This window comes from Protomyctophum parallelum, assembly GCF_964188405.1.
Source record: "Protomyctophum parallelum genome assembly, chromosome: 3".
Taxonomy (NCBI): Eukaryota; Metazoa; Chordata; class Actinopteri; order Myctophiformes; family Myctophidae; genus Protomyctophum; species Protomyctophum parallelum.
In genome coordinates, this window is record NC_139698.1 from 44,518,546 (window position 1) to 44,531,133 (window position 12,588).

Here is a 12,588-nt window from a genome sequence, read left to right on the forward strand (position 1 = left end):
TACAGTATGTGGATGTGCAATGTAAAAAAAATGTGAGTCACCTGCAGTGCTGTATCTGCTGACTATTGCTATTAATGCACTACATACATAACATCCTATTTTTGTGGTAATAAATTTACTTTTTTTATTAGTCCCGGTGCTGCTGATTGATGTTTCCATATTACTGTAAATGCCTAAATAATGTGCCCCGAATATAGAGGCTATTTTTGCTGAAACTGAATGTTTGTATTTGAATATTTATTTTACATTTTCAAGGTAAAAAGGTAGCTTTTACATCTAACACTCATAATACATTTCATGTGGATGAAGCAGTTACAGTACACATTTGCATGTTCATTTAGAACATGCAAACTTTTATTAAAATTCAAGACAACCAGCATCTTAATCTTTGACAGTGGTATGAAATTCCAAGTCTAAAAGCCTGTAAAACAAAACAAAAAAATAGAAAATAAACAAATATAATTATATAAAATGACCCTGCACATTAATGGCACCTAACGACTATCAATAAACCGGTAATGACATCAGTCAGTGTTTGCCTTTCAATGAATACTAGCCCTTTGTATTTAAATGTTATTGTTCTTCTATTCTACAGTACCAGTTCATTTAAAGCAATGCATATGCCTACATGTACCTCAGAAGAACCACAATATTTAATGAAGACACACCTCACAAACCAGTTCAGGAAAGAGTTGCAAAAGAGTGTGCAATGGTGCTTATAAAACGAAAACATAGACAAAGAAATAAAATGACATTTGGGGGGGGGGGGGCAGATTCAGAAAAACATCTGGTGACCCCTCTAAATGATTTGGTGACCCCCAGGTTGAGAACCACTGGAGACAACATTCAGCCACTAGGTGTCACACACCCTCTCAAGTGGTTCATTGCACAAGTTGCATTATTTCATGATCAAGAGTGAGTGTCATGTCAAGCCACCCTTCAAACCCACCTCTTTAGACTTGCCTTTCTCATCTAATCATCTCATTTGTTTTTTTCGCCTATTTTTAAACTTGTTGCTAGTTTTCTTTTATAATTTAAACAACTACATAATTAATAATAATAATAATAATAATGAAAACAACACTCATTTGAGTGAGACACAGGCCTGACAAGATTCCATCCTTATCAAGTCACACCAGCTGCTTTATCACACCAGGCTCCAGCGTTGTGTCACACTTGCTCGTCTCTCCCCCACACATTTCACACTCTAGTGCTGCCGTGCGGTAGGCCTTCCACACCACCGGGTCCTGTAAACACACTGTGCCTCCTCCTCGCTTCTCCTCTGCCTGGTTGCGGTTTATGTCCCCCACACATACCCAACCCCCGGCACCGGGACTTCCAGCCCACAAGCCAGCCGGCTCTGTGCTCACTGCCCACTTGGAGTGATCCTGGGAGGCCTTGAAGGTAAACGTCTGCCCCGGAGAGAGGCTTTTGATGTCCAGGACTTTCCAGCCTTGGGAGCAGTCAGACGGGAGGATGCCTCTGGAGCGCACCCAGAACTGGACTAGTAGGTCAGACTGGAGGGTGGGGGCAACCCAGGAGTGGTACAGGTCTGATGGAGCAGAAGGGTGTGGAAGGCATAACACATGAGTTAAGTTTGGATCTGACTTTTCTATCGAATTATCATACTGGCTTATGCTTGTGATTGTTTCATAGTCTATGGAGCCACTGTGTTTTCAAAAACAACCAAAGCTTATTATAAAGCTGTTAACCACCCTAATATCTCCTGCCCCCCAGCTGGGATCTATACTTGGTCCCCTACTTTTTCGCCTCTACACAAAATATTTTAGACAAAAATAGTCAGTATTTCCACTGAATGTTAACCTATTATAAGATTCCCAGAATAGGGATCCTTCATTCTAGGATTTATGCTAGAGATTCCCAGAATAGGGATTCTACATTCTAGGATTTAGAAAAGTAGCATAGTACAAACATAACAACAAAACACACAGGTAATTGTTGTTACCTTCAGAGTAGAATATTTCAATGTCGCCTATGGCTTTACGTACCATTGTCAAAGGATGATCCTTTTGCAAAGTTGATGAAGTTGGTGCCGTGCAATGAGGTCAGAGTTACGCTGCGATTGGAAACAGGTTTGACATGTGGAAAGGTGTGATTGGCCAGTTGTTTCTTCTTACAAACGGCAGCCAAAGCAGGCACCATGGACACCAAGGATTCAGGGACATCACAGTCGTAGACATGAGGCTGATTGATCTGCAGCTGCTCACCTGAAATAGGCAATATTTCACAATTTACTCCCCCTTCTAAAATGAATCATACAGTAGTTCAGAGCCAGATCTCTTTTATTCAGCAATGCATAGGACGTGGTCTTAGGTGACACTGGTGCAGAGGAGATCAACACGTTACATTCTTACGAATGTTGTCCAATAAATAGGCATTTGGTATGACCATCAAGTTGGTTCTATGCCAAAAGTGATCAGTCAGCCAAGCCAATTACTCTGTATATATTCCTTGTTATGCTGTAACATATTGCCCAGACATCAGCTGATGGCACAGTTTTTCACCTGGTAATTAATTAGATCCATTGGAACACAGGTTATTTTTTCCATTTTCTCAAAAGTAATTGCACGATGTGCTCGTTATGAGTAGCATGGACTCGATGAGTCTGTGGCTGAACATAATGCACCTCGTTTTCACTAGCTTATCATACAGGGGACATAGGACATCTCTATGGTTACTGTACATACTTCCATCCAATTACATTACACCATAGTGTTGCTATGGCAGCGGTGCCAACTGTTGGGTCTGCCAGTGAATTGAAGTGGCGGTTCTGTCACACGGTTAATGACATCCGTTTATGCAAATCATTCTTGGTTCAGCATCGTTGTTGTCGGCACATGACTGGATTATTAAGTGTTATCTAACAATGACACAATTCAGATTCATTCTTAAATGTGGAAAGCCATCATTTTGACATATTGATCACAATATTGTGAAAAATAGATTGCTGTTTTAACCACTGAACTTGTAGATCTGTCATTTAATGAACTAGGAAATTCCAATGTTTTACACCACAGGTAACATCAGCTCATAATGATGTAATCTGTATTAGCCAGCAGTTACTGGTCATCAATTAAGCAATATAAGCAATATAACAACCTTTAGCCTACTGTATATGAATTGTCTGAACTTAGAGCTGTCATAATTGTCACAATTCTGTTTGACTTTTAGGCTTCGTAATAAAAAGTGGTCAGGGCAGATATGACAAATAAATAATTGATATATACTGTACCTAGAAATTGCTAGAATGTTTTATAAATTTAATATCACAAAGTGAGCTTGTAGATCTGCTATTTCCGCTATATTTTATGTATGAACATTTTTTTATATGGACACGATTATGACAAAAAAAATTAGACAATTATGTAATAATTGTGACAACACTAGCAGAACTTGGAATCCCAATCTCACCAATGGTCTGAAAGCGTTCCAGCGGGTAGGTGACGCAAATGAAGTTTTGTCCATTGTTCATTCCACTGCTGGGGTACGAGTAGTGCCCCTGTTGTCGCACTGGGGGGAAACCTGGTGTGCTGTGTACCAACCAGAACCCTTGATTCTTATCCAACATGACAACTCCTGAGAAGGAAAGCATTGAATGATTGGTTTGAGAACAGCCCCTGGACTTCAGTGTGACAGTGTAGGACTGTGATTTCCAATATTCTTTGGCTAGAATAACATCAAATTGCCAATGCTACCTCACAGTGTTCAGCGTAACACTGGTAAGAAGTAAAGTGGGGCCCTCGCACTTCTACTTTCTATACACACAGTGGGCAGTTACCTGCCATCTCCATTGTTTCCTATGTACAGCAGCTTTGTCAGCACAGTAGTAGTCTCGCGTGGCCAGACTGTTGCCTCCTGCAATCATTTGGAATAGCTGTCTGGCTACGTGAGACTAGCACAGCAGTGGCAAGACCGTGTAAAGTAAGTGGTGCAACTCCATATGGCGGTCCCCGGGTGGTCCCCGTTACTTCTAGGGTGGTCCCCGTTACTTCTAGTGTGTGTGTGTGTGTGTGTGTGTGTGTGTGTGTGTGTGTGTGTGTGTGTGTGTGTGTGTGTGTGTGTGTGTGTGTGTGTGACCCAGGGACCCAGCCAGGGACCCAGCCAGGGAACGACACACATAGCTCCTTAATGAAGTGGTTGCACCACTTAAAAACAGAAATTGTAGAACAAAGCAGGGGCTCGCAACTCACTTGAATGCTCCAAAGATATTTGTTAGCGACAGAAAAGCAGTAATAGGACAAGTATAGATTATCAAGCACAGATATGCCCATTATACTGTATGGACTGGACATTTGTGACAAGACGTTGTCAACACGATAAACCGGTATACAACAGGCAAACTTGCGCACAATGCTGCATTTTCTGCTTCTAGGAAATATTGTTGTTGTTGGGGTATTTGTTGGAATTCACTCTCTGCATTTACCCATCCCAACTATTAGGAGAAGTGGGCTATTGGGCTATGTTAAATGATCTTTTTCTCCAAATCACCCAGTGGGCCAGAGTGTTGTGCCCTGTTTAGACATATTCAGCCAAATCTCATGAAAGTCTCAAAGCTGCTTAATTATATGATCATCATAGCAGCAATGATCTTGTCCTCACCTTTAGTATGCCCCCCTTGCCCATTATAAGGCCATCTGTCACCAAGGTCCTTGGGTGGCCTCTGGTCATTGTAAAGGATGTATGCTACCTCAGTGTTCTGAAAAGCATGCAGAGTAATGTATACCACAGTAATGTAGGCCTATACCAAACAAAGAGTCATGTGTACATGTGTGTGTATGTGCTTGTGCAAGTGTGCGCAGTTCTTGTGGTCCGGGCCGGCTTAGTCGTGGGTTCGAGTCCCGATAAACACTTCTAGTGTCTAATCTATGCTCTCTTTTAACAAAGAAGATAGGCCAATCAAGGAAACACTATTCAAACCTCTTGCTGCAGATACAACTGTCCTACTGTCCTCCCGAGGGCTCCAGAGGTGTCATTGGCTGTCTGGTTCCCTTCTGTCCATCCTGAAGCACCTCTCTCCATCAGCAGGTACCTCAGTCCATCATAGAGGCTTTGTTTGCCGTGTTCTTTAGGGAGTTTGTAAGCATAGAACCTGGCGGTGGAGAGAGAATCATACTGATGATGCAGTTTAGTTGTTCCTTTTGTACAAACTTTAAAAAAATAAATGTTTAGATGGGGATAAATCTATTCGTCGCTGTCCGGCAGAAACTAGCCAACGTTTTCAGGGTTTTCTTCTTTTTTCCCCCATGAATCAATGCTAATGAACAGCCTTTAGGTCTGTGTGTTGGTTAAAAAAGATATTGCATGAAATAGATATTGACAAGACTTAATAGAACTTTACCAATCAACAGCTTTTCCATTGTCGTTGAAGCAGGTGATTGGTGAAGTGTCTCCCTCTAGCGGTTGATACAAGATCAGCAGGACAAAGAATGGAAACATCTATGGAAGTTACAAGAGATGCTAAATCCGTTATAAAAAACAATGTACTAGTACAACATTTATTAAAGCTTGTGCTAGAATAAGCATGTGCAGCTCTAACAAGCAACATTTGTTTTTATGCTATTGTAAGGGTGTACGTCTGTACGAAAGGGCGACTTCGTTGGTATTCATTATTCATAACACTACAACTACCGTTATTCAATTTATCACAGTTGCCATTTAAGAATCAGTAATTGCAAGTATAAATGTAAAACTAAAACCTATATTTCCCCCTGCCCCTGTATGTTCCATAGCGATCAGCCGAAGGAGTCTATTCAAAAGAGACACAGAACTTATTTAAACAGGCAGTAGGCGACATCAGCCCTCAGCCTAATATATTATATTCTTTTGTCCTCTAAAGACACCTGCAGGCAGTTTTCGTTAGATAAGAAGATGAACTAATGAAATGGTATTTTCTGGTGAGAAACAGTCAATGTAATGTTATTATGGATATGTTATTAACTTGTCTTAAGCTGAGGTTTACCTGCCTGTAATTTACTGTAAAAATGTCTGTTGTGAAACCTGTCGACACCACTCACCTTGGAAAGACGACTTTCTCCGCATTTAATTACATTGGAATTCTAATGTCTGGAGCAGAATGCAGATAGTTGGTTCCTTCTTTTAACATAATTGCCGTAAGTGTCGAAACTTCAACCACTTCCTTGTTTTGGTCAAGTGACCGATTACGTCACATGAGTTCAGCCTACTCTAGGAAGGCTCCTTTTCAATATCAGAACAAATTAAATGTATTATAATATTTTATGCGATTCATTTCCATGTAGCTTCGTAAAGTATAATGTAGATTATATAAAAAGAATGCCCTGCGAGTGCGACAACAACATATGGCTAGTGAAAAGTGAATATGATGACGAGAAAGTTCAAAATGGTCAGATTAATGAATTATAGTAGTCTATATGTTTGCCTCCTTCAGAGATGGCATATGATTGATTGATTGATTGATTGATTGATTGATTGATTGATTGATTGATTGATTGATTGATTGATTGATTGATTGATTGATTGATTGATTGAAATATTTAATAACAGATTGGAGAATTGCAGTACATTTCAAGCACAACTCAATACAAAACTGTTAACTGTGGACAACACCATAAACAAAGCATTACACTTGTTTACAATAGGGTTCACCATGTTCAATTCATCATAACAATTAGAGATATACACTTCTATATAGCCAAAAACAGGAAAACATCATAGAGGAGGTAAAAAAGGGCCAGTTTCAAATTGCAGCCGTAGGTGCCCTTTGAGAGCGGTTTTGAAGGAGTCAAGGGATTTGCATGTCTTAATGACACATTTTGGTGACATAGGAGCGGAATGAATTTAGTCCCTTGTTTGTGCCAAATCTGGGTTCCACATGGTTTGTTGAACTCCCTCTGGTGTTATGGGTGTGGACTTCGTTGACATTAAGAAAGTATTTAGACAGGTACATGGGTATCTTGGTGGTGTATCGAATCTTGTGGACCTGACCCATTGCAAAATGCTGTACTCTGCCGTCAACCCTAAGCCATTCCAGCCTGTCAAAGTGGGCAGGGGTGAGGTGGGTTAGGGGAGTGAGGCCAAGTAGTAGCCTGTCCAGTTTGTTTTGGGAAGTCTGGAGCCTTGTTTTAAGGTCCTTTGAGGTGCTGTGGTACCAAAAGGTGCATGCATAGTCGAAGAAACCTTGTACAAGGTCTCCTGTTAGGGTCTTCAAGGTGTTTTTGTTGACCAGTGAGGAGATCCTGTACATAGGAATCTTGTTCTTTGGTTGACTATTTTGATTACATTGGTGGCCATTTTATCACCGGAAAGATTTGCCCCCAGGATGGAACCTACTGTATAGGTATGTAATTTCATCTTTTCGTGTGATAACATTGTCACCCACTCTAACCAAGAAGCCATCTGCTTTGCTGAGATTACTATTTGATCCAAAGAGAATGTATTCAGTTTTTCCCAGTTGTAAAGATTATGATAACAGCGAGCGAGCCAGATGTGGATTCTACAGAGTTCAGAGCTGAGGGCCTTTTCAACCTGCAGTTTGTTCTAGTCCGAGACCAGCAGTGCTGAGTCATCTACAAACAGGAACAAGTTGCAGTCACAAGCTGATGTCCCAATTAAATTGGACGGGATTGTCTTTGCCCCATTCAGTTAGTTTGTTTTTCTCTATAAATCTCTATAATCAGTAGCTATAGGCTACATAATTAAGCCTTAATATTACTAATACTTTTGTGTTAGGCCTATCTCATAAAATGACCAGCATCTCTACTAATAATTTTGCTACTGTAATGTATATATATATATGTATAATGTATATGTAAATATATCTTGCAAAACAATTCACAACCAACACTTGAAACCAACACAGTCATTCACTGTTCGTTTTTACTGTAGATTAAGCAGTATAGCTGTATGAATTTATACAATAACTTCTGCATTTGAGGAAGTAACCCATCACCTTCTCTCACACCATCCTAGGACTTCCTCTAAAAGCAGTCTTCTATAGAATATAGGGGCTACAGAAGTTGCACTGTCACTCTCACAGTGGTTTCCACTTACCATATTGAAAGTGGGTTGGTTGTGGTTCTCATTGTGTTACAATTTTGAGGCATTTATGTGATTTAAAGCATCTTGCAATGGATGAAGGAAAAGGGTTTGATGAAGGTGACTTTGACGTGGCTGTTGCAACTTGCAAGAATCAAAAATGGCTCTATAGGCCGCTGTGATATTGCATGGCCTCAATATTGTTGGTTCTCAATTTCCCCTCTATCCATCCTAGCAGCCAGGAGCTAATGCTTGAAATATCTTATTAACTACAGCTAAATGTACTGTATGTTGCCTGAGGATCTATAGTGAGAGCTGCTCATTTAAATGATGTCATACACATTAAAATTATCAATGTGTGCAAATGTTAAGTTCTCAGTCAGAGTTATGAATGGATGAATTAAATTTGAAGATTACCAAAAAGGAGAAGTAAACATAGAATACAATCAAATAATGATTTCTATCAATTATGTTAATTAGAGCAGCTCAAATCTCCCTTTTCACAACCCAATAAAAATAATAATAAATGCAATGTGTATAAAAGGCTCAGAGGCATATTTTATTATCCAAATACAGTTAATTAATGCAGCCTTGACAAGATCTGATACTCAATCTGTGGCGTTATTTCTCATCACTGCTTACCAATGCAGTTTCTGTCATACAGTATACAGTACGTAGTACAACAAGGGAAATATGATGAATATGACAAAGATACAACAGTCTATTTATCAAGGAACAGGGTATTCTGTACATAGTCACAAACAACCACTCAGACAGACATCTTAGGTTTTTTTCTTTTTTTTTTAAAACAAGTAATACAATTCTAGACTGGAGCACATGTGTGCCTCATTTTGCATTGGATTGTTCTACATCTGATGAGAAGCACTGGATTATTCCTCCTCACTGGCTGATGTGCAGTGATAGTTTTTAGGATTATGAATGGTCAAGAAGCAAAACCATTACCTTTATTTGTCTTTGAGATCATTTAGAAAAACATGGCCAATAAGGACAATGTAAAGCAATTTCATAGCAAGATTAAGAGTATACAAATTCATCAGAAGTGGCTACATTCACAAAAATGGCTTTTGTTATTAGCATTTTGCTGGACAGTTTTTATCACATAGCAATATTATCAAAAGACCAGAGAACAAGTTGGTCAACAAGCCATGAACTAGATAAAACAAATGTTTAACACAGGTGTACGACAATACGTTTTTAAAAAGGCATTAAACTAGGCCAGACTCCCAGGCTAGGCCATCTTCTTGCTTCAGGTTTTAAGCGGTAGCTCGGTTCTTTGCTCCTCCATGCGACCTCCCTGGACCCTCAGCAGGAGGGAGAAGAAGTCCTCGTCATCCATGGGTCCAGGGGCTGCGCTACGCTGGTCCTCCAGCCTGCCTTGGGCCTGGAAATGGGGTTCGAATTATTATGCAATGCCTTCATGTATGAAATGGCCATCATGGATATGATCATGAGACAAGAACAGCACTGCACTGTTTTTTTTATCTACAAAGCCTTACCTAAGAAATTGCCTAATTATCTTAACAGCCTATTAGATTCTAAAGTTGGGCATCAGCACACCCGTTCTCAAGATTACTTTTTTTACGTTTTAGGAATTCCCAATAGTTCTGAACTGGGTAAGATGTATTTTCGTTATACTATGCCCTTCACATTTGGAATTGTCAACAATCAGTTTTAAAACTGAAGAACTTGATTTCACTTGATCATTTTAAAAGACTTGTAAGGAATGCTCTGAATTCTAGCTGTAGGCCTACTGTGCTACATTCTGAAATATCTATTACCGTGTAATTTATTTATGTTTAAAATGGTATGCCATGTTTACTGTAATCAGGGCGTCCATTTGAAAAGAGAGCTGGCCTCAATTGACCTTCCTGAATAAATAAAGGTGAAGAAAATGAGTAATGCCTCATGGAAATAGCTGATGACGTGATACCTCTGGTGGGTCCATTGCCATTACAAGTTGAAAAAGATTCTTCATGGCAAGAGGCTGTCTATGACAGAAAGCATCTAAAATGTAAGAGGGGTCAGCCTACTTACTTGTGTGGTGAGAATCATATTGTACAGGTCCTCCTTGGGAACAGTGACTAGAGCAGCTGGCTTTTTCACAATTGTGAGTTGTCTAATACTGCCTCTGAATCTGCTGGCTCTTGACTTTTGGGGTGGGGACCTTTGTAATTCAGCCCGCTGGTCATCTAGACGGCGAGCTTGGGCTTTAGCCACCAGCTCAACGAACTCCTCTTTCTGCAATGAAGTCATGGAGGAGAACATGACTGTTGGGAATGAAACCAAAACATAATTAGTATCAGCTCAAAATAAAATGTTTAACTTGATGCACATAAAATCTGAGAGTGGACATAGACCTGTGAAGGGCTCAGAGTTTTACTCAGAATTTTACTGTGTAATATGTACTTTACTATTGCATTCTTTGGCCTGCCCCATAATCTCTCACCTCTCTTAGCTGGTTGTCTGGTATTAGGTTCCGAGTGGCACCTCCTCCTTGCAAATCCACCCTCCAGACTGAAGGAGCAGCGCTGGTCATTGAGCCTCCTTCCCTCCTGCAGTGTGCACAGCAGTTCATATAGTGCCTCTGGGAAGTCAGGAGTTGACATGTGGTGAGCCTAGAGAAAAATAAAGACAGGGGAAGCAGAGACTATGAGTGAGAGAGGAGAGGTTTCAGAGTGGTACCGGCTGTGTTCTGCTATGTACACCCACAAGCACTGTTACACAAAGTTCAACCCCTTGTTACTCTGCCAAAAGATTGGCCTCTGTGTGTGCCGTGGTTAGTTTAGAGAGTCAAGAAATCTGAGAATAGATCATTTGTTCACCACGTGAATTACTAACTGAATTAAAGGTAAAGTGCAGATCAAAGTGAAATCGAGACAATCCACCAACCTGTTTTCTGGCACCCACTGGACTCTCTGGCACCATAGATAGCTGGTCAGAGGAAGTAAGTCGATTTGTGTCCACTTGATGGCCTGTTACTGTGGCTATGTCTTGCTCTGCCTCTGTGTCTGTGTGTTCTGTAGATTTCTCAGGTACTTTGTTGCATTTAATTGCATCCTGGGTCTCCCCATCACTCTCTTCACCATCACCATGAACATTGTCCGTTTCTTCTGGCCTCTGCTCAACTCCATGATCCTTTTCATACCCAATGTGCAGTCCTCTCTGCAGGCTCTGTGCTTCTAAAGGCATTTCACTCGATACAATGTCTCCACTTAGCTCCTCTTCGGAAATTTCATCTTCCTTTTTCACTGCTGCTGAGTCTCCATTATTGTTGACAACCACTGCTGCCTCACGGCCGACAGTCCGTATTTCAGCAACTCCCTCAACAGCGTCCCCCTCTTCAATGATGACAAGACGTTCCAACTTCTCTTCAGCCATTTCAGCTTTCACTTGCGTCATCGACATAGCTTTGTCTAAACAAACATGATAGGAAAATACACATAAATGATAAAATAATGTGGGAAACATTTACACTGACAACATGACCCCATTTAATAGTAAACATAACATCATGCATTAGCTCTCACTCGACAGGAAAACAGGCATGCAGCTGCAGCTTAGTTCTGAGGACATGTATTTGAAACCAGATTGACAGGTTCTAGCATGTACACAGTAGACTGCAGATGTTTATGTTGAAAATCTGAATGTCAGTCACATTTTTTTCCTTTCCAACCTTTGGAAAGAAATGTTTTCAAAGGGCTGTGAAAATCTGATCTGCTGAATGCTTCCATTATGACTATGTTATACATGTCTAAACACTCATTCAGTATATTGCCATATTGATTAAATAAATTATATTCTTTAAGCCTAATTTAAGCAAGTCTTCTTGATTACTCCTTCAAGTCAAATTAAACTTAAGTTCCCCATAGCAGGAACATGAAAAGGTTGTCTCAAATATTGTGGTTTTGAAGTTGAATCTAATTACAATGTAATAACTCAGGCCGTTTATCTTACCTTTATCTTTTGTAATTAATCCCTGAAAAGCATCATCATTTGAAGTCCATGTAGATTGAGTAGAGCTCCATTGATTCAGTTGTCAAATGTCTGCATGAAAAACCTGAGTGTAGCTTCACATGCCGATGCATATCTGCTTAACTCTCTCTGTCTGTCACGTCTCTCTCTCTCTTTCTCTCTTCCTGTTCCTCTTACCCTCTATGCCCACCTCTTTATTTAGTTTATTGGCTCATATCTTTCAGTGCCATTCTGTTTAAAAAAATAAAAAAAATAGACAAATGTATATGTGTCATTATAGCCTGCCCTTGTTCCACAGAGAAAGAGTTTACCATTAGGGATTACCGTAAAACTGAATTAGCTGTGAAAGTCAGCAGCTGTTGCAATGCTCTTTGAATTATATATCAGACCTGCAGCTGTGACATGTTGAAACAGGCGCCTGTTCTTCTTGGCTGTGGTTTGGTTTTGGCACACATCCTGTTGACTTGCACCTAAAAGAGAAGTAGACACACAGACAAGAGGAACAATTGTTAATGAGACTGTCACTGTGTCACATTTATGAATATAAAATAAATGTTTCTA

The 12,588-nt window shown here is 40.1% G+C and overlaps 2 protein-coding genes across 2 annotated transcripts; both read right to left on the minus strand.

Moving 5' to 3' along the window:
- Positions 1-353: 353 nt before the first annotated feature.
- Positions 354-6,155, minus strand: dnase2 (deoxyribonuclease II, lysosomal). Its single transcript, XM_083760929.1, has 7 exons — positions 6,036-6,155; positions 5,360-5,457; positions 4,939-5,110; positions 4,621-4,717; positions 3,433-3,597; positions 2,010-2,228; positions 354-1,552 (listed from the first exon to the last, which is right to left on the minus strand). Exons 2-7 carry the CDS (start codon positions 5,455-5,457, stop codon positions 1,131-1,133), a joined length of 1,173 nt encoding a protein of 390 aa, XP_083617055.1. The 5' UTR covers positions 6,036-6,155; the 3' UTR covers positions 354-1,130.
- Positions 6,156-9,150: 2,995 nt separating this feature from the next.
- Positions 9,151-12,360, minus strand: gpsm3 (G protein signaling modulator 3). The gene is made up of 5 exons (XM_083760291.1): positions 12,010-12,360; positions 10,945-11,468; positions 10,502-10,670; positions 10,090-10,322; positions 9,151-9,436 (listed from the first exon to the last, which is right to left on the minus strand). The coding sequence occupies exons 2-5, from the start codon at positions 11,458-11,460 to the stop codon at positions 9,302-9,304; spliced, it is 1,053 nt and encodes a 350-aa protein (XP_083616417.1). The 5' UTR covers positions 11,461-11,468; positions 12,010-12,360; the 3' UTR covers positions 9,151-9,301.
- Between the last annotated feature and the right edge of the window lie 228 nt (positions 12,361-12,588).

Bases quoted from the DNA above. Each gene is read 5' to 3' on its own strand.
- dnase2 (XM_083760929.1), bottom strand. From the start codon at position 5,457: ATGTTTCCATTCTTTGTCCTGCTGATCTTGTATCAACCGCTAGAGGGA. The intron at 5,111-5,359 runs GTAAAGTTCTAT...CTCCACCGCCAG, and splicing joins AATGGAAAAGCTGTTGATTG to GTTCTATGCTTACAAACTCC. The intron at 2,229-3,432 runs GTGAGATTGGGA...TGCCTATTTCAG, and splicing joins GGAACGCTTTCAGACCATTG to GTGAGCAGCTGCAGATCAAT.
- gpsm3 (XM_083760291.1), bottom strand. From the start codon at position 11,460: ATGTCGATGACGCAAGTGAAAGCTGAAATGGCTGAAGAGAAGTTGGAA. The intron at 10,671-10,944 runs GTTGGTGGATTG...ATTTTTCTCTAG, and splicing joins CAGTGGGTGCCAGAAAACAG to GCTCACCACATGTCAACTCC. The intron at 10,323-10,501 runs GTGAGAGATTAT...CATTCCCAACAG, and splicing joins CAGACAACCAGCTAAGAGAG to TCATGTTCTCCTCCATGACT.